Source organism: Hoplias malabaricus, chromosome 3 (assembly GCF_029633855.1).
Source record: "Hoplias malabaricus isolate fHopMal1 chromosome 3, fHopMal1.hap1, whole genome shotgun sequence".
NCBI lineage: Eukaryota > Metazoa > Chordata > Actinopteri > Characiformes > Erythrinidae > Hoplias > Hoplias malabaricus.
In genome coordinates this window covers 43,441,565-43,465,550 of record NC_089802.1, presented here as the reverse complement: position 1 = coordinate 43,465,550, position 23,986 = coordinate 43,441,565, and the positions used below count along the sequence as shown (strand labels likewise).

Here is a 23,986-nt window from a genome sequence, read left to right as displayed (position 1 = left end):
AAAATAGGAATCTACAATTTACTTATTGTATTTTAAAATGTATTTTTTATTTAGAGTCATTTGTGACCTTAATGTACCAAACTTCACTGGACAGATCAGTTCTAGCGACCAGGAGTTAAACTTTTTAATGATCCAAGTGAAGAGTTTCCACGTGGATCCCTCCTCTAGTTTTCACTGCGACTGACCGTTGAACAAGCAGAAAACCCCGCCCCCCTTTGCAATATAGAGACGTGGCCACGCCTATCTTCAGAATCATTGGTGATTTCCTAAAGCCACGCCCACTAGCGGCATGTCATAAATAAAGTTGACTTGTTGCTCCGCCTACTGCAACTATTCAATGGAAGAGTAGAAGCGAGAGTAGAACAGAGGAGCTCTCAGTGAACATTAGCACAACTTAAATGTAAATACTTTCACGACAAGCAGAGGTATTTGGTCTTGTGACACAATGCTTCGTGTTTGTAGTGACAGAGCAGTGTCTACATCTGACCCTCAGAGTCCAGGGGGCAACTTTTCATCTGGGAATGTTTCCCATTTCTGATGTCTGTGGTAAGTCAGTTTGGTCTCTTTCTTTATATAACTTCACGTTAAATGTACACACACATAGCCTGTGAGTAAAAAGCCTTCCCTCGTGGACAGGTCTGTAAAGATTCATGAGCTACTTTTTTTTTCAGAATCTGTCCCTGTCAATCATCTCTCTTCTCTTTGAGGCTACTTTACTGGCATGTGCCTGGAGTTTTATGAGCACTGATTGTAAATGATAGTATTGTAGTGGCTGTACTGTAGCTTTTATGATTTTAAAAGGCCAGAACTTACATCTTTGGATATTCATGCCTTTTATTTGTTTCCCTGAGGAAAAGCTATGCTTTTTCTTAGGGTTTAGATTTCCAAAAAATGGGCATTCCCAATACCTTGCTCTATCATATTGGAATTAACAGGCAGTTTTTGTTACTTAGCTTTTATGACTCTATTATATAACTGTGTGTAAATGAACTCTGTTCTGACTGGCTGTCGTTTCAAACTTCAACATGTTCAGCTCACAGCAAGTGCAATTCAGGCTGTACTGTTTTTGTGACATCACTTAACCACAAAACCTCAAAAAGACTGCCTAATTTCTATACATAGAGAGTATGAGCTGAGGTTAAACTATGTGGGGAAAATAATTGTGATTTTTCTGACCAGTACGGCAATTGTAATTTTAATTGTGATCGTTTTCTGGGAATTAGGGTTAGGTCCAGTTTTTATAACCAAGAATATTTAGGGTTCAAGCATGCATAATTTTTTAAATTATTATTATTATTCTTTTTCTCCTGAAAAAGCAGTTGTCGTACCGACCATTCAGACACCAGATTTGGAGAGTAGATATAATTGGCCCGATTCCTCAAGTCAAACCCTACAAAAAAGTTTCAAGAACCCATAAGCTCCGCCCACTTAGAATGTGAGTTAATTTGCATAATATGAAAAAAATCACACAAATGTTACTTCACATGCTTGCTCCCTATGGGTTTGGAGGATAGGATTAATTTGTGGTGCAACTGCAAACCTAGGTGGCGCTATAACAACAAGAAAACTGTCGGTATGCAGGTACTGAGTGACGTCCTAAATCTATGTCATTGATGTCATATTAGAAAAAACATCGGCCAATCAGATATCAGCAACTATTATATATGTGTTTGAATTTCTAAGCAGAATGCCTATAACCGGTCAGCAGAGTATGCAATAATTATTATCGCTCTAGCTTCATCTTCAAATGTCAAATGTTATGATTAATGTAAAAGTGGTATTGGCACCAGATGGTTCTAAAATATTATTTATTATAATGAGATTATGGCTGATTTCTTACTAGTCCATTGGGCATCATTATGGCATGCTTAGCAAAACGTTAAACTTTGAAAATTGAAATATTGCAGTTTATTTTATTTGTTTTATGGCAAACATAGATCAATTAAACAGACCAAAAGATATATGGTCAAAAGGAACTAAACTTTTGTTTATGGTCAACTATTGGTACTTTCTACTGCTATTAAGCCCATGTTACTCAATTGTTCCTGCAGCACGTCAATCAGTCTAAGTAGGTAGATCTGTATAAACTATTTGAACTAAAACTTAAGCAAATTAAGCTGCATCAAGAACAAACTTGGTTTCAGAGTTAATTTTATATTTATTCCTTTATTTATACATACTCTGAATTAGAAATACATCACACACAATCTGACACACCTCACAGGCTGTCAGACACACACAACACACATCACACAGACCCACTCGACCCAGTACCGTTTTGCCATAGCAACAATTGTCAATAAAATATTTCCTAATCAACTTATACTACAGGGGGCATCAGATTTGACCGTGTTGCCATAGTAGGCCGGTTCATGCTTGAACCCTCAGACAGCCCTTAGCAGATAGATTTGGCTTTGATTTTGAATGCTGAATGTAGAGTGCCAGACTGTCATTTAGTTGTGGTTGCTGTGATGTAAAAGCACAGTATTTTGGATGCCTCTGACTGGCCTAGATTAACTGAATTTTTAATCTGTTTTTAAATTGCAATTTCTATTTAAAAATTATCTTTCAGCCTTGTGTTACCCAGTGGTCTGTATAGGTCTCAGTATTTTAAAGCTGTCTACATAGCAAGTCAAAATCATATAAAAACCTAAAAGACCTTGTCTGTCTGTGACATCAGCCTTTAAACAGGAAGCAAAATCTCTCCTTGAACTTTGAATAGCTCTCTATTTCTACGTTTATTTTGCCCAGAATGATTATTTATTGACTTCCTTCCAGTTTAAATAGATGTGTGTGTGGGGGGTCTGACTGGAGCAGTCTTGTTGGTAGAGCTTTACACTGCTATGCAACTTCTTTCCTTTCTCTTTTTGTTTTTTGATCAGACATTAATAGATGTAAAGCTGCTGCTGTGAAGGTAACGCTAAAGTCATGGCTAACTGGTTTTTGTCTAAATGGAGAAGCTGGCTGCTGGTTCCACTAGTCTTGGACTACGTCACTGGCACCCAAAATCTGACGTGCACAAGATGGCCTCTGTTTCCTAATAAGCCTTTGCTCCTTGCCTGGAATGCCCCCACAGAGGACTGTAAAACCCGCCATGGCATTCACTTCAAATTGGACATGTTCCAGATCGTGGCTTCACCTACTGAGGGCTTCACCAAACAGAACCTCACAATCTTCTACAGGAACCGTCTGGGCCTGTATCCGTATTTTGACTATGGAACTCCAATAAATGGTGGGCTCCCTCAAATCGCCAGCCTGACACAACACCTTGAGAGGATGCCCATAGATATCGAAAAGTACATCAAGGACAAGTATGCACAAGGTCTTGCCGTCATAGACTGGGAGGATTGGCGTCCCCTTTGGATTCGGAACTGGGACACCAAAGACATCTACAGGAACCAGTCGCAGGCCTTTGTGTCTAAGAAGAACCCAACCTGGGACAAGAGCACAGTCAGAAAAGTGGCCCAGCAGGAGTTTGAGATGTCCACCCGAAAATTCATGCTGGAGACACTTCGCTTGGCCAAAAACCTGCGTCCAAACCAGCTCTGGGGCTACTATCTGTTCCCTGACTGCTACAACCACAACTACCGCATCAGCCTGGAGAACTATACGGGTCGCTGCCCTGACCCTGAGAGGGCACGCAACGACCAGCTGAAATGGCTGTGGAATGAAAGCACGGCCCTCTTCCCTTCCGTCTACATCGGCTCTGTGCTGCGTTCCACGTCCTACGCTCGCCAGTTTGTGCGGAACAGGGTGAAGGAGGGCATGAGGCTGGCATCTATGGGCGATGGACTGGCGAGACCAGTTTTTGTCTATGCCCGCCCCACATACGCCAATGAACTGAAGCTGCTTACTGAGGTGAGTAATAAGATAAGATAATCTTTTATTAGTCCCACAATAGGGTTAGGGTTAAGTGATGAGTGAGTGTCACAGAAAAAAGGACAATCACAGAAAAACTGTCACTGAGGTGATACCTTTTGCTGTCACTTTTGTTGTACCCTCAGGGTAAGGGTTGCAGAGGGGTGATTAATTTCAGTGAAGTAAATTGCCAGCAGCTTTCCATAACCGGTAACTTTAGCTCTGGAATTTTGGAAATATTCCAAAATGTAAAGTTTCCATGGAAATTTTGGACCTTTGGGAATTTATGAGAATTAATAGGAAATTAAGCAGCAGATAATTTAAAGGAACTATATCATACACTTTCATTAATGTACTATTTTTGCCAACAGCAGACCTGAAGATAACAACACAAAAAATAATGTAATGTCATAGGTGATGTAAGTGGTATTCTTCAGTTGAATAAAATGACAAAGTGTAAAATCATTAAAGCTAATGGTCTTCAAAATGTTAAATAAATAATTAATAAGTATTAATTCTTGGTTACAGAAAACCACTGAGGCAAAAAATATAGGTAGCTAGCTTATGCTAGCCTTGGTAAGCTAACCTCCTGCTAGCCTCGGTAAACATCTCTTAAATGAAATGCTCATTAAGCTTTTCTGATTTACCAGATAGCAAGCAACTGTGAGATCACATCTTGATTTAATAGCTCATTGTTATTATTGTCACCCCATTCTTTCTCCAGGGCGTATTATTTAAAATGAATGAATTACTTTATTTATTTTTAAACAGTTCTATACAAAAGCTTACTAATATTCACTTCTCCTTCTGTAGAAGAAAATGTAATGTAATTTTAGGAAACGCATCTGGATTTTAACAGCACTGCAGTACCTTTACACTGTGCTTTTAATAACAGGTCCTTATTTTTTTTGTGTGTAAAATTCACTTTAATCAGTTTCATAGTAAACCTACATCACTTGATCATCACATCAAAGATGTCTTTTCAAGTGAATCCTCTCACTTTCACCACTTTTTTCACCTCGCTGTAAATTATACTTATTTAGAGTCTTTAGAAGCAATAGTCTGATTTCTTAATATTTTAAAGTGATAGGACACGGACATCATAACATACACACCCTGAATGTAGCTGTTTTATATACTCTTCAACATGACCAGTGAATAAGCAGCCTGCATGCATTTCTCCATCTTAAGTTGATAAATATGGCTTTGGGCCAAACCCCTTACCTCTAAAAATTAAAAACCTAATGCTAAACATTTAACACTTAATGTAGAAGCTTTATTTGAAAGAAGTTAAAGGCGTCATGTGTCAAGTCTTGAGTTCTGAATAATTTCCTGTAAGGAGGAAATTTTCTGTTCTGAGGAAAGACTTGTCTGATGTGTTGACTGAGATGTCAGACAATGGAACAATTTCTCAGGTGATGGTGAGGGTTTCAATTGAATGTTGCTTAATATAAATGAGAAATACCCTCTGAGCCCACCACCTCCAGTCAGTCTTACATTTCCGTTAATGAATCTATAGACTTTTTATTTCTGTCTCTGTGTCTCTGTAACTGACCATACTTTTTTCACTAATTTTTCAGGACAATTTTCCATGAAGATTTGCCTTGTACCCTGAACTGAACCTTCACCCTTTATCTCTATCAGCAGACTTTTCCTGCTCATACCAGTGTGTGTGTGTGTGCGGGTGCGCCTGCAGGAAGGGTGCTGGTCACATTTTTCACCACCACCCACCGTACCAGCCCACCGGTTATTTCCGGTTATTAAAATAAGAGCGGACATGAAACATTGTCGCAAACTAAAATAGCCAGTTTGGAACTTCTGAATGTAGTTACAATTAGCAAGACGTCCTGTGAGTTGTGAATAGGTTTTCAAAGCAAAAATCAGTGATTTCCTTTTTGTTTTTTCTTTTTAGGCTGACCTGGTCTCCACCATCGGTGAGAGCGTGGCACTGGGGGCTGCCGGCATCATACTCTGGGGGGATGCCAGTTATGCCAGTAACAATGTAAGACTTTAAACATTAAATAATCACAAATCATTCAACCCCCCCCCCCCCCCCCCCCGCACACACACACACTTTTTTTTAAAGAAAATAATTTAAAAAATCACCCCAAAGTGAAGGCACAAGTAAATATCCTGTTATATTTTTGAGAAACTGCTGACCACTTAGAAACTACTGTGGAAATCTAATTAAGTACTCTTACCATTTTACTTTTAAACCACCTGCACTGTTTTTGTTTCTTTAAAATTGTTTTACATTAATGCCCTTGAGTATGATTTATGATTATTTAGTGTCGTAACATATAATCATGCCCCAAAAGGACAAAACATAAGTAAACTTCTATCTAAACTCATTTCATCAGTTCCACTGACCGTATAAGAGCACTTTATAGTTCTGCAGAAACTGACTGTAGTCGAGCTGTTGCTCTACAGGCCCTAACCTAAAATACTAGAAACATGGTAGAAACATGGGATCATTGTGCATATTATGCACAATGTGCATATGTGCAATGTGCATATTATGGCATATTATACAAATACATTTTTTATATACAAATATGACCTATTCATTCATTCATTACCTGTAAGCACTTATCCAGTTCAGGGTCGCGGTGGGTCCAGAGCCTACCTGGAATCATTGGGCTTCAAGGTGGGAATACACCCTGGAGGGGGTGCCAGTCCTTCACAGGGCAACACACACACTCACACATTCACTCACACACTAACACCTACAGACACTTTTGAGTCGCCAGTCTCAAACACACCACACTCCTCACAGACAGTCACCCGGAGGAAACCCACGCAGACACAGGGAGAACACACCAACTCCTCACAGACAGTCACCTATTCATATAAAATATAAATATATGGATTACCAATATTTTTTATGTATATACATGGATCACAGATTCAATTTGTGGGCCCAACTCAATCTAACTTATTCCATAGATGCCTATAAACCCTGATATTTATTATATCCCACATAAATGTTCTCAAAACATACATAACAGTCACATCTGAATGATTTCAGAGCTACAGAAGAGCTCTTTCCCATGGTTTAATTTAAAGGTTTTATTAAATTTGACGTGTTAAAATTCTCACTGTTCATTCCTCCAAAGACTGATATTACAAGAGTTTTTCAAGCGTGAATTATTCCCACACCGCTGCCACGATGCCTGCTTCAGTTTAGCTCCATCTACTGGTGTCACTCAGTAGCATAGTGCACATCAGATTCCTTCTTTTTTATTATGCTGTATTAAAGTGCAGCACTACTCAATACTGTATCAATAGTCTTTAAAAAAAAAAGGAACGTTCAGTGTATGATAAAGCCTGAGCTCTGTTGGCAGTCTCTCATTTGTGGAAACCACTTTAATGGAAACCGCGTTTAGGCTAATTGTAGGTTTTGTTTGTGTGTTTATATGTATGTGTGTATAGCTACTCTATTTCAGTAGTTTTATAGGGATTGAAAAGTGAGACATGTTCTATAAAGTTTATATGAGGCTATTCAGGTTTATATGTATTATTTTCTTATGTAATTAGATAATTGTATTGCACACTTATTTTTTACACACAAATATGTAGGATTTAAAATTTTATTGTTCAATTTAATGATTATAATTATAGATATTTTTCTTAAATTTGCTTGTTAATGGCTCAAGAGGCTTGATAGTGATTCTTTAGGAAACAAAGCTTTAGGCAAAAATGATGCTGGATGAGAACTGGTTGAAATCCTGCCTAATTTTAATCTTCGCAAATCTGAACCCAGTCTTTGGGACTCCTAGGCCCTTGTTCTCAGGACGGCTTGAGCAACTGGATACTTAAGAAAAAGTCTTTGTCGTCTAATCTGGTCTCGTTTTGACTGAGAATCGACTCAGTCAAATAAGTCTTTGACCTCTCTCTCTCTCTCTCTCTCTCTCTCTCTGTGTGTGTGTATCTGTGTCTCTTCAGGCCAGCTGTTCCAGTCTGAACGAGTATCTGCGAGGTCCACTGGGGCGTTACCTCTTGAACGTGTCCACAGCAGTGGAGCAGTGCAGCAGCTCAGTCTGCAACTCCCGAGGCCGGTGCCTTCGTAAGAATCCAGACACTGACACTTACCTTCATCTGGACCCTCAGAGTTACTCTGTGGTAAAGCAGGGCACTGACCTGACTGTCACTGCACATCTTAAGACTGAGGAGCTGAAGGACATGTGGAAGGACTTCAGGTGTCAGTGTTTTAGTGGATATCGGGGGGAAAACTGTGAGCTGCAGGACCCTCTTTATCAGAAAGGAGCTGGTCAAACACTGCAAACACTGTGGATCTCCTGTTTCATCCCTCTGCTGCTCATGTTACTGGACTGATTGAGCCTACAATGTGCATTACAAACACTAATTGTGCCTTTATATGCCTCAGTGCAATGAGGCAATGACTAAAATGCATCTATTTTTGAATTTAGTATAGTTTATAATTTATTTCTTTATGACAAAATCCATGGTTTTTGAACATGCTAATCCATAATTGCTGTTTTTCTACTGCAGAGTAAATGGTGTAGAGACTCCCGGAGTATCGACAGATCCTTTAGTCATAGGCTGTGATTATAATAATCAAACTGAACTGGATCAAGATGAAATTGCTGATTTCTTGATGCATTCATCATTACCAAATGAATCACAATATAAATGAGTGGTTATGAGTTCAGAGAATTGCACTCATGGACACTTTCCTACTGCTGGAGGTGATGCTGGTGAAGCTGTGCCTTGACACAATGTGCTTTTTTGTGTGTGCTGTAGAGCTGCAATTGCCTCTTACACACTAATGTTTTTTTTTTTTATTCCTAATTTAATAATTTCAGGAATCATTGCTGAAATATTACATTGTACGTATGTCTTTCTAAACCACTGCACTCTTAAACAAGGTGCCAAAAGTGCTCCTTAAAGAGATGCCATAGAAGAACCTGTTTTTTTTTTTAAAGAACCACTGATTGAAAACTCACTTAGGGAACCAAAAGAGCTTCTTGTATGCCTTTCTTAGAGTGGGTGGGTGCTGTGCTGTTAAAGGTGGTATGGGTGCACAAATCGAAAGTTTATGTAATGTGAAATATACATAAGTCCTGTTCCCAAGTGAGAGTGTTCCAAGATGAAATGTGAGAGTATAAACACAGGAAACTCCATGTCCAAATAAGCACTTGTGTTTATTGTCACTGATATGAATCCACTAAGGGCAGATTAAAGGCTTTATCAGCCTGTAATGACAGTCTTGCCCTATAATTACAGATAATCATACTGATAAATGATGGATTTTCATCATTATAGGATAGTTATATTTTCTGATGCTGGGAAATGTTTTAAAGACGTTAAATACACAAAATAGAGATCACACACAAAGACACTTTATAATCTGTGTTGCTGGAAATTGGTGAGTCCATTACTGAATTACTACTAAAGGAGTGTTGGTTGCTGTTGTCCTGATTCAACCCTTTTTTTTTTCATAAATGATATGAAGTGCTTATTGTAGTGTGTAAGTTTGTGATTTAAATGTCTGATGCTGTGTTTGTTGTTTTTCTATTGATCTATAGATGTTTTTAATTGACCTGTAGGATATGTGAGTGCACATACATAGGGCAAAGCTTTGGACTGCAGAGGAAACAAATAGTGTTCTTATTTCAAAATAAAAAGGGTTGATGTGATATGAAAACACTGTTACAGTGTGACTGGGTGAGTGTGTGTGATGCCCTGTGATGGACTGTAGTCCATCCATGGTGTGTTCCTGCTTTGTGCCCGATGATGAGGTAGACACCAGACACAATTCCAACTTGAACAGGATGACGAGAGAGACATTTTACAGAAAATAAATGACGTATTGATTATATACTGCCCATTCCACTCCATGATTTTTATTCATTTATTTTCAGTAACCACTTTTCAAGAACATGGTTTGTAGTGGGTCTGAGGCCTAAGCCTACCTGGAATCACCAGGCACAAGGCAGGAACAAACCCTGGACTGGGCACTGGTCCATCAGTGGGCACATCTCCCTATTCGGGCTGAAGTTATTAGGCATGTTCCAGCCTGATTTTGAATAAGGCGTAATACAAAGAAGGTAACCATAAAAATTAATTCATTCATTCATTGTCTGTAAGCGCTTATCAGTTCAGGTGCGTCTGGAGCCTACCCAAAATCACTGGGCGCAAGGCAGAAACACACCCTGGAGAGGGAACACATACACTTACACCTACGGACACTTTTGAGTTGCCAATCCACCTACCAGTGTGTGTTTTTGGACTGTGGGAGGAAACCGGAGCACCCGGAGGAAACCCACACAGACACAGGGAGAACACACCACACTCCTCACAGACAGTCACCTGGAGCTGTGTGACTGTGACACTACCTGCTGCTCCACCATGCCACTCCCAGAAAAGATATGACCTCTTTTAAATGTTTATGAAATTTAATAACATATTTGGTAAATAAATTTACACAAAGTGGATCTCATGGGAACAAATTAAAATGCTAAAGCAATATAGAATATGGGTCCTGTTATGTATGTTTATGTCCAGTCGACCATTTTTTATTGCTATTCTTAGCATAAAAATACATGCTGTCAAGGATCTAATATGGTGATGAGGCATAAAATGAGCTGCTTACACACTGTATAATGCTGTACAACTAGAACCTGCTTTGTAAATGGCCAGTACCCTGCCAAGCCACAATTACAGCCCTTCATAAGCCAAGGAGTTATATTTGTGTCTTCTAGCTGATCTCATTTGCAGTATGAGTCATACAGAAATGGGTTGAGCTGACCAATATGCAAGAAGAATAAATTGTTGCTGCTCCAAATAATACTATGTACAGCAGTCATAAAATCCCTTTATGTTAACTTTAGAAGTAATGAATGTTTTTGCCTTCTCCTGTAAATCTGGAAATATGTGTAAGGGGTGGCATTTTTGTGTAACTGGTAGAGTTGCTGTCATACAACTCCAGGGTCCTCTCCGTGTGGGATTCTAGGTGCTCCAGTTTCACCCCATTGTCAATACACACATGCTGAGTGGACTGACTGTGTGAAATTGTCCACAAGTGTGACTGTGTGAGTGAGTAGAAAAGTGTTTGCAATTGTCCACAAGTTTGAGTAAGTGTGTGATGCCCTATGAAGGACTGGTGCCCTGTCCAGAGTGTTTTTACCTTGCACCCAATGATGCTGAGTGGGCTCCAGACTCACCATGACCCTGAACACAATGAAATGGTTACAGAAGATGAATGAATGAGATTCTTGTACATTTTTGCTAAGTGATATATAAATATACAGGGGTTAGACAATGAAACTGAAACACCTGTCATTTTAGTGTTGGAGGTTTCATGGCTAAATTGGAGCAAAGATTGGTTTGATGAACATGAAAGTGAAGTTGAACACCTCTCATGGCCTGCACAGTCACCAGATCTAAATATTATTGAGCCACTTTGGGGTGTTTTGGAGGAGCGAGTCAGGAAACGTTTTCCTCTACCAGCATCACGTAGTGACCTGGCCACTATCCTGCAAGAAGAATGGCTTAAAATCCCTCTGACCACTGTGCAGGACTTGTATATGTCATTCCCAAGATGAATTGACGCTGTATTGCCCGCAAAAGGAGGCCCTACACCATACTAATAAATTATTGTGATCTAAAATGACAGGTGTTACTTAAATGTGACATGGATATCTTTAGAGTGACCATTGTTCACAGTTTTAATTTGAATTACTGAGGTCTTTTCAAAACCTTTATGGTGTGTCCAGCATTTACAGGAATTTAAAAATTGTCGTCCTTCCCTTTCTGTGGAAATCATTGTGTAAATAGAATGTTGCAACCATCTGAATGCCAACAGATTGGAGTGAAATTAAAGATCTGAAATCAAGAAATGAATAACTTAAATTAAATGAAGTATTTTTTCATAAATGCACTGAATACTATGCTTTTGTCTCAAAACCTAGGGAGTTGGGCAACATTTGGCAACCTGAAATGGTATCTGGTTTCGATCTCTATAATTTGTGTTGAGTCATTTAATAACTTAGTAGACCTTGGGTATTTGTATTAGCATACCAACTAACTCTGCGTCCTCAGGCTATTGTTTGTGCATACTAACTAGCCAACATAATCTAACTTGCATTAAAGTATTAACAAACATCCTGTTCAATAATTATCCTGCTTTTAACGTTTGCAGGAGGTAGTTTTTGCTAAATTACATATTGTCAAAACAGAGTGAATCAATACGTTGTTTTATAAGGCCAGTTTAAATAGGCTATAGGGAGAAAGGCAGCACACTGGGCACTGCAAATACAGCTTGTATTATTTGATATCATAAGAACAACCCTGAAGCTTTTAGAATAGTGGCTGTCCAGCTTTGTTAAAAATTTTAGACCTGTTTGTTATTAGCAGCACATACTTTTAGGAAGAAAGCTTTGAAGAAAGGTTGTGGGAATGTGTTCTGTGAATGGTGCCTCCTCTGTTGCCTCCATATGGTGAACAGAACTTGGATTCAATCCTAAAAAAGTGCCAGCTTTCTGATTCAAGAGACTCAGGAGTCAACTCCATCGGATTCGATTCCACATAGTTGTGCTCAAGATCAAGTTATTCTGTTAGCACTGTCCCAAATGGAGCCCTAAGTCCAACCGTACTCCTCTAAGTCTACACTTTGATAATGTCAACAGTATTCAGACTATAGGGCAAACAGGCAGACCTCAAGGTACTTGGTTCAGACACCTGCATTTAGGACAGGCATATGCAATCTGGGGATGCTATAGTGCCTACTTATATTTGTAAATGTGCTCATTTGATAATCTACAGTTCAGATTTCAGGCAGAATGCATTTTAGTAACAGATTTGATTTACATTCACCTTTATATCTTTCTCTACTCTGTGTTTGTGTAAATCTTGTGTAAATCAAACTGTCCATTTGGATTATTTTAGTCAGTATCTCAAGTATTATTTGGCAATAGGTTTCTGTCACTCGTGAGAACCATATGATCTGCCAAATGAAAAATCTAACACCCTGCTGCCTCCTGGTCTTTGTCTGCACACATCTAAATGACAGGCTTCAGTTTCCTGCTCAGGTAATAGTTTATTAAGCACTAATAACTAGGGTTTTATTTTCAGCTGAATTATTATTTCCACTCTTATATTATTGTATCTGTATATATATTTATAAATATCTTAATGTTCTTCTATTTTTTATTTTTTTATTTTAATCTTTAACCAATTTAGTTTTGTACACATACCTAGCATTGGGTGCAAGACAGGACATACATACAGGACATTGAACTGCTTCAGACACTTACAGAATCACAAATACAACACTTATATTTAAATTTGGGGGTAAAAACATTTTATTTCCATCATTTTTACATATTATTCCCTATTTCCAACCACTGTGTAAAGTGCTACCAAGCTTTTCAGTTAATGTTCATGAATATTCAATATTAACTCTGTAAGAACAAATAAAGAAATCTGGCCAAACATGATACAAAATGGTGAATCTTTATTATAATACAAACAGCATCAAAACATGTGGGCCTCAAGATCCTGCAAGACACTGAGCATTTTCCAAACCACACAATATATATATTTAAAAATCATGTCTTGAGGTTTTGGATGTTGATTGATCTGCAGTGATCTTTTTATAAGTAATAACTATTTATATTTCACTCCCAACACTTTCATTTACATAATGTACATTTTTCGTAGCCCCACACTGAAAGCTGCAGCAGCCTTTGCTAAATGAGTTATTGATGTGATAAATACATAAAATGTCCTTTTTGTGATGGGAAAATGCAATATAACATGGTAATGAGCTAATAATGCTAATAATCCACCAATATACTCTATAATGATTGTTATAGACACATACATCCTGATTGAAGTATAGAACATATTGTGCTTAAGCTCATGACCTCAAAGTGCTTATTATATTGTGTCCTCAGGGCACGACCCAGGAGAGAGGGGAACAGAGATATCAGAATAGGAAAGTAGGTCCCTAGATAAATTTGAACTTGACTTAACCGTCTGCAATCATTTTGCTGACAATAGAAGATAACAGATACATGCCAATTAAGGGAATATCTGGGTTTGTGAAATGAGACGTTGTAATAACGTCCGAACGGTACACATGATGCTTGGTGTACGTGCAGAAGGGGCACATGACAGTGGGGTGTATGGGATTGGGGTCCTATATTTACTGCAACAAATGTTTGAATAAACTAGACATTGGAGTGAATATTTGACTCTGGGTCTTTATTCCTCTGATTTCTCCACGGGTCTGAAAATCGGTCTTCCTTCCTGGTTGCACTTAAACAAGCAGCTATGCAAGTTACCTTTGGGGTTTCTGCAATTTCTTACAGTTACAAAATAGGAAAACTTTTCTTATACTGTCCTTTATATGTTTTTTTTTCATATAAAAATATATCAGTTTAAGTGCATCTTATTCAATGTTCATAAACAATTACCAAATGCCTTGCTAAGATAAAACATGAAGATCACCCAGTGTGGACATAGACAAATTGTGCACGCACAGCTTGAAAAGTCACCATAAAAGTGCATGAAATGCTATTGGATGCTCTGAAGCATCCAGTTTCACTCATGACCCAAAAGCCATCATTCATTCATTCATTCATTCATTCATTCATTATCTGTAAGCGCTTATCCAGTTCAGGGTCGCGGTGGATCCAGAGCCTACCTGGAATCATTGGGCACAAGGTGGGAATACACCCTGGAGGCGGCACCAGTCCTTCACAGGGCAACACAGACACACAGATACACATTCACTAACACACTCACACCTACTGACACTTTTGAGTCACCAATCCACCTACCAACGTGTGTTTTTGGACAGTGGGAGGAAACCCACGCAGACACGGGGAGAACACACCAACTCCTCACAGACAGTCACCCGGAGCGGGAATCAAACCCACAACCTCCATGTCCCAAACATGCTCAACGCAAAATGCTGGCTAAAGAGAAGAAAACCCCATCATTAAGTCATGGAGCAGTGGGAGCTTTGATCTCTGAAATAATGGAGTACAATCCAATAAGTTTGGGATAAGCTGGAAAAGTGTTTGCGAACTGGAACGAGTCATCCAGCATCAGTACCTGAGCTCAGAAAGGTTCTTGTGGCTGAATTCCATCAAGTTCATACAGAAATGTTTTAAACATCTAGTGTAAACCCTTTCAAAAAGCTGTTAATACAGCAAAAGGGTTTAAAACCCTGTTAAGGTGTCTGCCAAGTTGGGTTTTATTGATTCTATGACAGCAAATAATAAGTAATAATATATAAATAATAATAATTCTTCAATGTTTTAACAATAAAGTTACAGCTTTACAACAGCACAAATTGTAGTGTGTGATACATTTAATTTCTTCAAATATTAAAAATTATAATCCCATCATTATATTGCCAATAAAGAGCCATGCTTGTAGCATTACTTCAAAATAAATTAATGATATTTTTCCTATTACATTTTCTTTTTCATTTTGATGCTGATTAGCTTCCATAAGGTGTGGGAAAGTGCTATTTAATTCATGGGAACAACTACAGGCATGGAAAGGGGAAAAAACATCTTAAACATTTCCACACCTTATTAAACTTTTCCCACACAGCATTAACCTTCTGGTCGTGTTCACCTCCCGTCCTTTACTACGTCTGTTTTAGCACAAAAATATTTTTCACCACCAAATTTTTATCAACTTTCTTTTTAGCTGTGATGTGAACAATGTCTCAAAGTAGTGTTTAACATGAACTTATAGAATTAGACATAAAATAACTGCAGTGAAAATAGAAATAGGCACTGAAAATGTATTACAAAATGAACATGTAATGTGGGTGCAGCAGGTAGTGTCACTATCACACAGCTCCAGGGTCCTGGAGATTGTGGGTTTGAGTCCCGCTCCGGGTGACAGTCTGTGAGGAGTTGGTGTGTTCTCCCCGTGTCCGCGTGGGTTTCCTCCGGGTGCTCCGGTTTCCTCCCACAGTCCAAAAACACACGTTGTTAGGTAGATTGGCGACTTTAAAAATTGTCCGTAGATGTGAGTGTGTGAGTGAATGTGTGTGTGTGTGTCTGTGTTGCCCTGTGAAGGACTAGCGCCCCCTCCAGGGTGTATTCCTGCCCTGCGCCCAATGATTCCAGGTAGGCGCTGGACCCACCGCGACCCTGAATTGGATAAGCGGTTACAGATAATGAATGAATGAGTCCAAAAACACACACTCCCTCTCCAGGGTGTGTTTCTGCCTTGCGCCCAGTGATTTTGGGTAGGATCCAGACCCACCTGAACTGATAAGCGCTTACAGACAATGAATGAATTAATTAATTTTTCTGCGTGGGTTTCCTCCGGGTGACTGTCTGTGAGGAGTGTGGTGCGTTCTCCCTGTGTCCACGTGGGTTTCCTTCGGGTGCTCCAGTTTCCTCCCACACTCCAAAAACACACGTTGGTATGTGGATTGGAGAGTCAAAAGTGTCCGTAGTGAATGTGTGTATGTTACCCTATGAAGGACTGGTGCCCCCTCCAGGTTGTGTTCCTGCCTTGCACTCAGTGATTCCAGGTAGGCTCCGGACCCACAATGACCCTGAACTGGAAAACTGTTACAGTCTACATGTGTTGTCTCTAGGGGCACAAAGCTCACAGTGCTTCCTTTTCTGTCCATGCCCTTGTTGGGGGAGAGCAGCCAGGGCAGCGGCTGTGGCTGGGGCTTGCACACTCCTAACCAGACTAGCAAAAGGCTGGTGTGTGGGGAATGTCCTGGTGCCATTGAATAAGAGGAGTCACCAAAGCTTTTCCCAGCTCTTGAAACCTCTTAAAACTCTTCGCCTGATTCCAGGTTGGGTCGATGGCTGTCCACACCACATATGCGTTGAAAGCAGACACATCAAGGATGTTGTGCAACAGTGCCACAGGCCAGTCTTCCACTTCTGAGACATCTCCCTCTATCTCTGGTTCAATTTCAGTGCCCTCTTCATCATGTCCAAAAACCTGGACCAGAACATCTTCGACAGATAACCGCTTGGTCAGTCGCCTACTCATTGTGCTCAGAGTAAAAGGAGTGCAAGGCGAACATCAAAAGCATGCACAAAAGCGTGGGAAAAAGATGTGCACCCGCAAAATACATTGTTCAGTCTGAAATGTTAATGAGTGAGTGAGTGAGTGAGTTGGAGGGTGGTGTGGTGTGGGGGTGTTTTCTGTATGATGGAGGATTATAGTCTGGATACCCATTCATTTCCTTGACTGGGAACACCACAGGTGTAACAAGGTTGATTAAAACACTCAAAATTCAATGAAAGAGGTGATCATTACTTTTATATGTTCAATTTCATCGTGTGGAGGATATCATAAGGCCTTGAGACAATCAGATGTAAAACACAATATTTATGAGTGTTTTACGTTGTAAATCGGTTGTAAAAAGGGTTAAGTGGTACGCACTCCTTAATTTATTTGAATAAATATATCACGAACAGGACTTCCTTCCGTACTGATTTTGAACTTGCGAACACACAGCTCCTCTGTGGGATCAACTCTTGGATTCGAATCCGATTCTCATCACTTGGAATGAATAGGCATGGGACTCGACTCTTACCTTCAATGAACCGAACAGCTGCAACTCAGTTTTTTTCTTGTTGTTTTCTCCGCCCTCTCTCTCTCTCCCCCCACCCACTGCCGAATGTGAGGATTCGGTTCCTCTTTATTTAGTCCCATACAAACATAGTCACGAGATTATGTTCAGTCTTTGGTGTTTGTCGCTGATCGTTAATCAAACAGACGAGACATAGGCGATAGGTAAGACTTAAAATTTTATGTTTTGTTAATTCTTAAAGTCTATAGCACTTTTCCTCAGAGATTCGGGAATTCATAGTTTTCCTTCCACATTACCTCGGCACGCTCTGTGTGTCTTTTCAACTTTGAGAAACTGAAGCAGATCAGTTTCTCGTACACATGCTGTTTGAAGCTTTCATGAGTTTGTCTCCGTAGAGAATTAAAGAGAAAGACGTGACAAAGTCAAAGTCTAGAGCCGTGGAAACTCAGTAGGAGCTGTTTCCTCAGAAGAGCCATTTGTTTAGATTTGTCTAGTCATAATAATGAGAGCATTTCTAATAGATTTTACTGTCTACATCTTAGATTTTTTTTTCCATTTCATTGTGTCCTTTTTAACTTTCATTGCCATCATTTAGAGAGGCTCTAAATTTGCAGACAAGCATTAGTGTTTAAATTTGATTCGGTTGTCTGTTGGGAGCCAGTGAAGGTAAAGCAGCAGTGGAGTAACCAGAGAAACCTGATGTTCTGGATGAGCTGAAATGGCTTGATGACCCACAGAAGACGACCAGCTAAGAGTGTGTTGAAGTAGTCAGATTTTGCGATAACATGAGACTGAAAAATCAACTGTGTGGCCTTCATTGGGGGGAAAAGTTTGTAGAGGTGGAACCTGCATGACTGAGTCAGGTTTGAAGCCATTGAGAAAGATAACTGGCCATCCAGAGTTACACCAGGCTATGTGCATCTTCAGATGGAGTGACTGTGGAGTTTCTGAAGGAGACAGCAGTTCCCTGGATGTACAGCAGCTCAGTTTTTCTTGGGCGGGCTGTCATCCAAGAAGAGGTTTCAGCCAGACATGCAGAGATGTGACTGAAAAACTGAGTGTTTGAAAGTGGGAAGGAAAGGTGAGTTGAGTGTTGTCAGTGTAGAAATGGTAGGAGAGACCACGAGAAAAGCGGTATATAGTGTAAAGAGGAAAAGCACTGCTCTTCTTGCAACAGATTTGGCAACACAGGCTAGCACAGTAAGATTGGACAAGATTTCTGTTACTGTCATGTTTTATGGCCAATTTTTTTTTGTTCTGCTGTTCACACTGTCTATATAATGTGACATATATCTGACATCAGTCGGAACAGATCACACTCTTAAACCCACATGAGCATAATTTGTCAGGCGCTGATCAGAAGGAATTGTCTGTTTCATACAAAGCACTTAAATTTTTTAATTGAAGGAATGGGATTTTACAGGTTCACTGTGTAGTGCTGTGTCACAAAAGACCCTAGTTTCTATTCCAAATGAGTTCTATGTTAAAAAACACACAATTAAATAAAGACTGTAAAAAAAATATTCAAACATAAACTGATGATTATTTCACTTTAAGAGCAAACACGTCTTCTCCAAATTAACAAGTGCTGATAAAGTGAGTTTAATATTTCTAAGATCCACATTTGAGTCGCTTCATTCCCATGTGAACAATATAAAACTGATGTAGAACTACTTAGAAAGAAGGTCTTTTCGTGTTTGTTTGATCAAAACACTTAATACACAATTCCACAATTTTTATTTTCTCATAAATAAGAGACGGGAACACTGGTTTCCGTGTCCTAAACACTGCAAATTAAAACAAAAATGCTTTGGACTGTTCAGACAGACTCGCATTGCTGAGATCCAATATGGATCGGATTTCAATAACGCATACAAAATTTGCCCAAACCTGATTTTCAGAAGAGCCGGATACAGTGCAATTTGTGCTGTTGCCACAGCAACACAACTGACACATCTGTGTCTCATATGAAAAAACAGATCGGATTTGGGCCACTTTTCCCTGCTGTGTGAACGTAGGTCATTGATGCAAATGTTTCATTACAGCAGGAAAAATTTCCACACATTGCTATTTTTTTATCTCGCATGAAGGCACTCACTGTTGCTTGAAGTGGATGATTATTATGGATAATAGGCTGTTCAGTATAACATACATTTTTGTTAAAACAAATTGCCTCCCATCATTGAAATTACCTTTTTGAAATTAGACTTCAAGTCACCTTAATTTACATTTAAATTCATTCGATTCATCAACCTGCAGAGGATCTCCTTTCTGGAGTTCTACATTTCTTTTCATATTCTCATGTCACTTCAGGTATGGATGCTAAGGCCTGCTGGACGTCTCCTCTGATCTTCCTCTGCCTTTTTACAACCAGTCCTGTTTTGGCTCGTCCACTTAAGTCGTTACCGCACCTCCCGTTCTTCACAGTATGGAACGCACCCACTGAGCTGTGTGAGTCCCGTTATGGTGTTGATCTTGACCTGAGTGTCTTCGATATTGTCCACAACAAGAACCAGACCTTCGCCGGTGGTAATATTACCATCTTCTACTCAGGCAAGTTGGGCTTGTATCCTTACTATGATTTCCAGAACAAATCAGTGAATGGAGGGGTTCCTCAAAATGCCAGCCTTAAAGATCATATCTGGCAAGCTGATAATGACCTGCGGAAAGTCATACCAGATAAAAACTTTGATGGACTGGCTGTGGTGGACTGGGAGAGCTGGAGACCACTGTGGGAACGGAACTGGGACAGTAAGGAAGTGTACTGGAAAGGCTCCAGGGAACTGGTGAGGATCAAACATCCACACTGGGAACCAGCGCGCATAGAAGCAGAAGCTATGAAAGAATTCGAACAGGCCGCACGTTCTTTCATGCAGGAGACTCTGAAGCTGGGCTTAAGGGAGCGACAGAAGGGACTGTGGGGCTTCTATGGCTTTCCCTGTTGCTACAATTATGAGTACAAGAAGAATGGTACATACACGGGACAATGCCCAGCACTGGAGATGAAGAGGAACAACAGGCTGTTATGGCTGTGGAACACAAGCACTGCTCTTTATCCTGATATTTACCTGGACCTGAAGCTCAGGAATCGTGGCCGTGATATCCTGCTGTACAGTCGGCATCGAGTCCTGGAGGGTTTGAGGGTGAGAGAGCAGGTCACTCCCGTCAAACCACCCGTCATTCCCTATGCCCGCATCGTCTTCACCTACACCCTGGAATTCCTCTCACAGGTTTGGCTAAAGAAAAATGCTATACATTGTTGACATATTTCACACTTAATATCAGTTATATTAATCATGCTACTCTGCTTTTGTTTGTTTTAAAGGAGGACCTAGTTCATACCATCGGAGAGAGTGTTGCATTAGGGGCAGCAGGCATTGTTCTATGGGGAGATTCAAACTTCTCCAAAAACAAGGTGTGGTCATATATTTGTTACTTCTTTTGTTTAAACTTCCGTTTAAAATTCTCCAATAATTGTTTTCAGGAACACGAAGCAGACTTGTCCACTGACCATACAAGGCACTTTATAGTTATACAATTACAGACTGTAGTCCATCTGCTGCTCAGAATACTTTGTTTGTCAACTTTCACCTTGTCCTCCAATGGTTAGGAGCACATATTATTTGGGTGGTGGATCATTTTCAGCTCCGCAGTGACACAGACATGGTGGTTGTGTGATGCTCTGGAATGAGTGGATCAGACACAGCAATGCTACTGGAATTTTAAAAACCAGACGTTGTCACTGCTGGACTGAGAATAATCCACCAACCAAAAATATCCAAAAAATACCTGTTCTTTGGTGGTTGTGTGGTTGTCTTGATCATTGACCAACAGGAGGCAGAGCAACAGATGGACTACAGTCTGTAGTTTCAGAACTATAAATTGCAGTAAAAGGGATGTGGTAGTAATGTTATGGATGATCAGTGTATATTTGTACAATGCAAGGTTATAGTAATCAAACACGAATTTAAAGTTACAGACTCTGCCCTCTTTACCAGGTGACCTGTCTGGCAGTGAAAGACTACATAGACACCACTCTGGGTCAGTACGTGGTAAATGTGACCGAAGCTGCGTCCATGTGCAGCCAGACTTTGTGCTCATCTCACGGACGATGCCAGAGGAAAAACACAAACTCCACTGCTTTTCTCCATTTGGACCCAGCTGAGTGGACCATCATCCACAGAACTCATCGTGCACATGGGGACGTCTCAAGTCCGTCATATGTGATTCAGAGGAAGGTGAACACGGAAAAAAGGGAGAACAAATCTTATACTGATCAGTTTAAGTGCCAGTGTTTCCATGGCTGGGAAGGCGAACACTGCCAGAATCCAGTTGCTAACTAGCTCTGGGATAGAATGTGAACAAACACCTTGAGAGTGTGTATGAACTTGAGAACTGAAGGTAAAGGATTCCTGTCTGTGTAGTTAACTTTGCTGAAACCTGTCAGGGCTGGGTTTCCCAAAACATCTTAAAACTAACAAGATCTTAACTTCACACTAAACACTCTCTCTTCCGGTTAAGTTGATTTTAACACTAAGATGTTTTTGGGAAACTGGGCCCCAGTTTGTAGCAGAAGTGTATTTTTAATGTGTCTGAATAGAAGGATGTGTTAATGTCTGTCTATGTAAGCGCTATAAGCCCAGCTAATGAGATAAGACTATTTTATTGATTTAAATCAAGCCATAGAACACCAAAGCAGTCATCAATATAACTTGCAGCATTTTTGTAAAATGGAAATTATATTAAATTACATTCCTCTGATGTAAAAATAAAAAGGGCATAATACAGTTTAATGACAATTTTAATTATTTAAAGTGGTTTGATTGAATTCTTTACAGTGGTGGAGATTAGATCCTGACACAAAAACTCTTTAATGCCTTTAAAAACAACATCAGAGCATTTATACTGATCGATTCATAGCAGTAATGAACATTTCAGCATGACATATAATAACTCAGAAGTAACATGTATAATCACAGGTAATTTTTTAAGAGTATACGGAATGGTTATGGCTTTATAGATATCTTTATTCCCAGTTGCCATCACCACCATTACTTAGAAATCAATATGTATGTTTACATTACATCATTTTACACCAGCACTCTTCAAAGCCAGACCTTGGATCCAGGTCTCAGTTGAGGATTTAAAAATGGCCAGCTGGTTTTACACTATAGCTTCACCTGTTAATGCACCTCCCTGACTGGCAATGTGTTGGTCATACTGGCTGGCCAGTGTAAAACGCCGACCTGGAAACCAGATTAAAGGTCTAGGTTTGAAGACCTCTGTTTTACATCAAACTGTACTGAAAGACTATGTTTACATCTCAATGATTGAATTGTGCACAAATGCCTGTCGCTGGAATATCCTTTTAATAAAAGATTTCATGCAAAAGCCTTGTACCTTATGAGTCACTGCAGAGCCTAAATACTGCATATGGGGATTAAAAAATGGACTTTAACAGTGCCTTAAACACAGTGTTGTGAATGTGTTATCAATGAGGAAGTTTATTTATGAACAATTGGAAGGAAATAGGGCCTGGAGGTTGTGGGTTCAAGTCCCACTCTGGGTGACTGTCTTGTGAGGTGTTTGATGTGTTCTCCCTGTGTCTGTGTGGGTTTCCTCCAGGTGACTATCTCTGAGGAGTGTGGTGTGTTCTCCCTGTGTCTGTGTGGGTTTCCCCTGGGTGACTGTCTGTGAGGAGTGTGGTGTGTTCTCCCTGTGTCTGTGTGGGTTTCCCCTGGGTAACTGTCTGTGAGGAGCGTGGTGTGTTCTCCCTGTGTCTGTGTGGGTTTCCTCCGGGTGACTGTATTATGAGGAGTTTGGTGTGTTCTCCCTGTGTCTGTGTCTGTTTCCTCCGGGTGACTGTCTTGTGAGGAGTTTGGTGTGTTCTCCCTGTGTCTGTGTGGGTTTCCTCCGGGTGACTGTCTGTGAGGAGTGTGGTGTGTTCTCCCTGTGTCTGTGTGGGTTTCCTCCGGGTGACTGTCTTGTGAGGAGTTTGGTGTGTTCTCCCTGTGTCTGTGTGAGTTTCCTCCGGGTGACTGTCTTGTGAGGAGTTTGGTGTGTTCTCCCTGTGTTTGTGTGGGTTTCCTCTGGGTGACTGTGGGGAGTTTGGTGTGTTCTCTCTGTGTCTGTGTGGGTTTCCTCCAGGTGACTGTCTGTGAGGAGTGTGGTGTGTTCTCCCTGTGTCTGTGTGGGTTTCCTCCGGGTGCTCCGGTTTCCTCCCACGGTCCAAAAACACATTGGTGACGCAAAAGTGTCCGTAGGTGTGAGTGTGTGTCACCCTGTGAAGGACTGGCGCCCCCTCCAGGGTGTATTCCTGCCTTGCGCCCAGTGATTCCAGGTAGGCTCTGGACCCAACGTGACCCTGAACTGGATAAGCGCTTACAGACAATAAATAGATGGAAGGAAATATTTTAGCTGAATCAACCATATGTGTATAGGTAATTCAGTCTTTGGAGCTGCCTCTCAATCCTGCTCATGTACACAGTGCATTGCCTTTGTATCTACATTAGCAAGTAATATTCAATTACAGCTTGCTAGCATCATGACTTATTAACCCTTAGAACCCAA

The 23,986-nt window shown here is 40.2% G+C and overlaps 2 protein-coding genes across 3 annotated transcripts; both read left to right on the top strand.

Annotated features, from left to right (window-relative positions):
* Positions 1-343: 343 nt before the first annotated feature.
* hyal2a (hyaluronidase 2a) lies at positions 344-13,240 on the top strand. Its single transcript, XM_066666303.1, has 4 exons — positions 344-546; positions 2,883-3,858; positions 5,771-5,860; positions 7,804-13,240. Exons 2-4 carry the CDS (start codon positions 2,929-2,931, stop codon positions 8,191-8,193), a joined length of 1,410 nt encoding a protein of 469 aa, XP_066522400.1. The 5' UTR covers positions 344-546; positions 2,883-2,928; the 3' UTR covers positions 8,194-13,240.
* A 4,251-nt stretch (positions 13,241-17,491) lies between these two features.
* On the top strand, positions 17,492-22,797 carry hyal1 (hyaluronidase 1). Of its 2 annotated transcripts, XM_066662614.1 has the most exons (5): positions 17,517-17,619; positions 18,344-18,497; positions 19,730-20,646; positions 20,742-20,831; positions 21,415-22,797. In XM_066662614.1, exons 3-5 carry the CDS (start codon positions 19,732-19,734, stop codon positions 21,757-21,759), a joined length of 1,350 nt encoding a protein of 449 aa, XP_066518711.1. In that variant the 5' UTR covers positions 17,517-17,619; positions 18,344-18,497; positions 19,730-19,731; the 3' UTR covers positions 21,760-22,797. The 2 variants fall into 2 exon arrangements, with proteins under 2 accessions (XP_066518710.1, XP_066518711.1); XM_066662613.1 differs by lacking the exon at positions 18,344-18,497 and having other exon boundaries at positions 17,492-17,619.
* Positions 22,798-23,986: the final 1,189 nt, after the last annotated feature.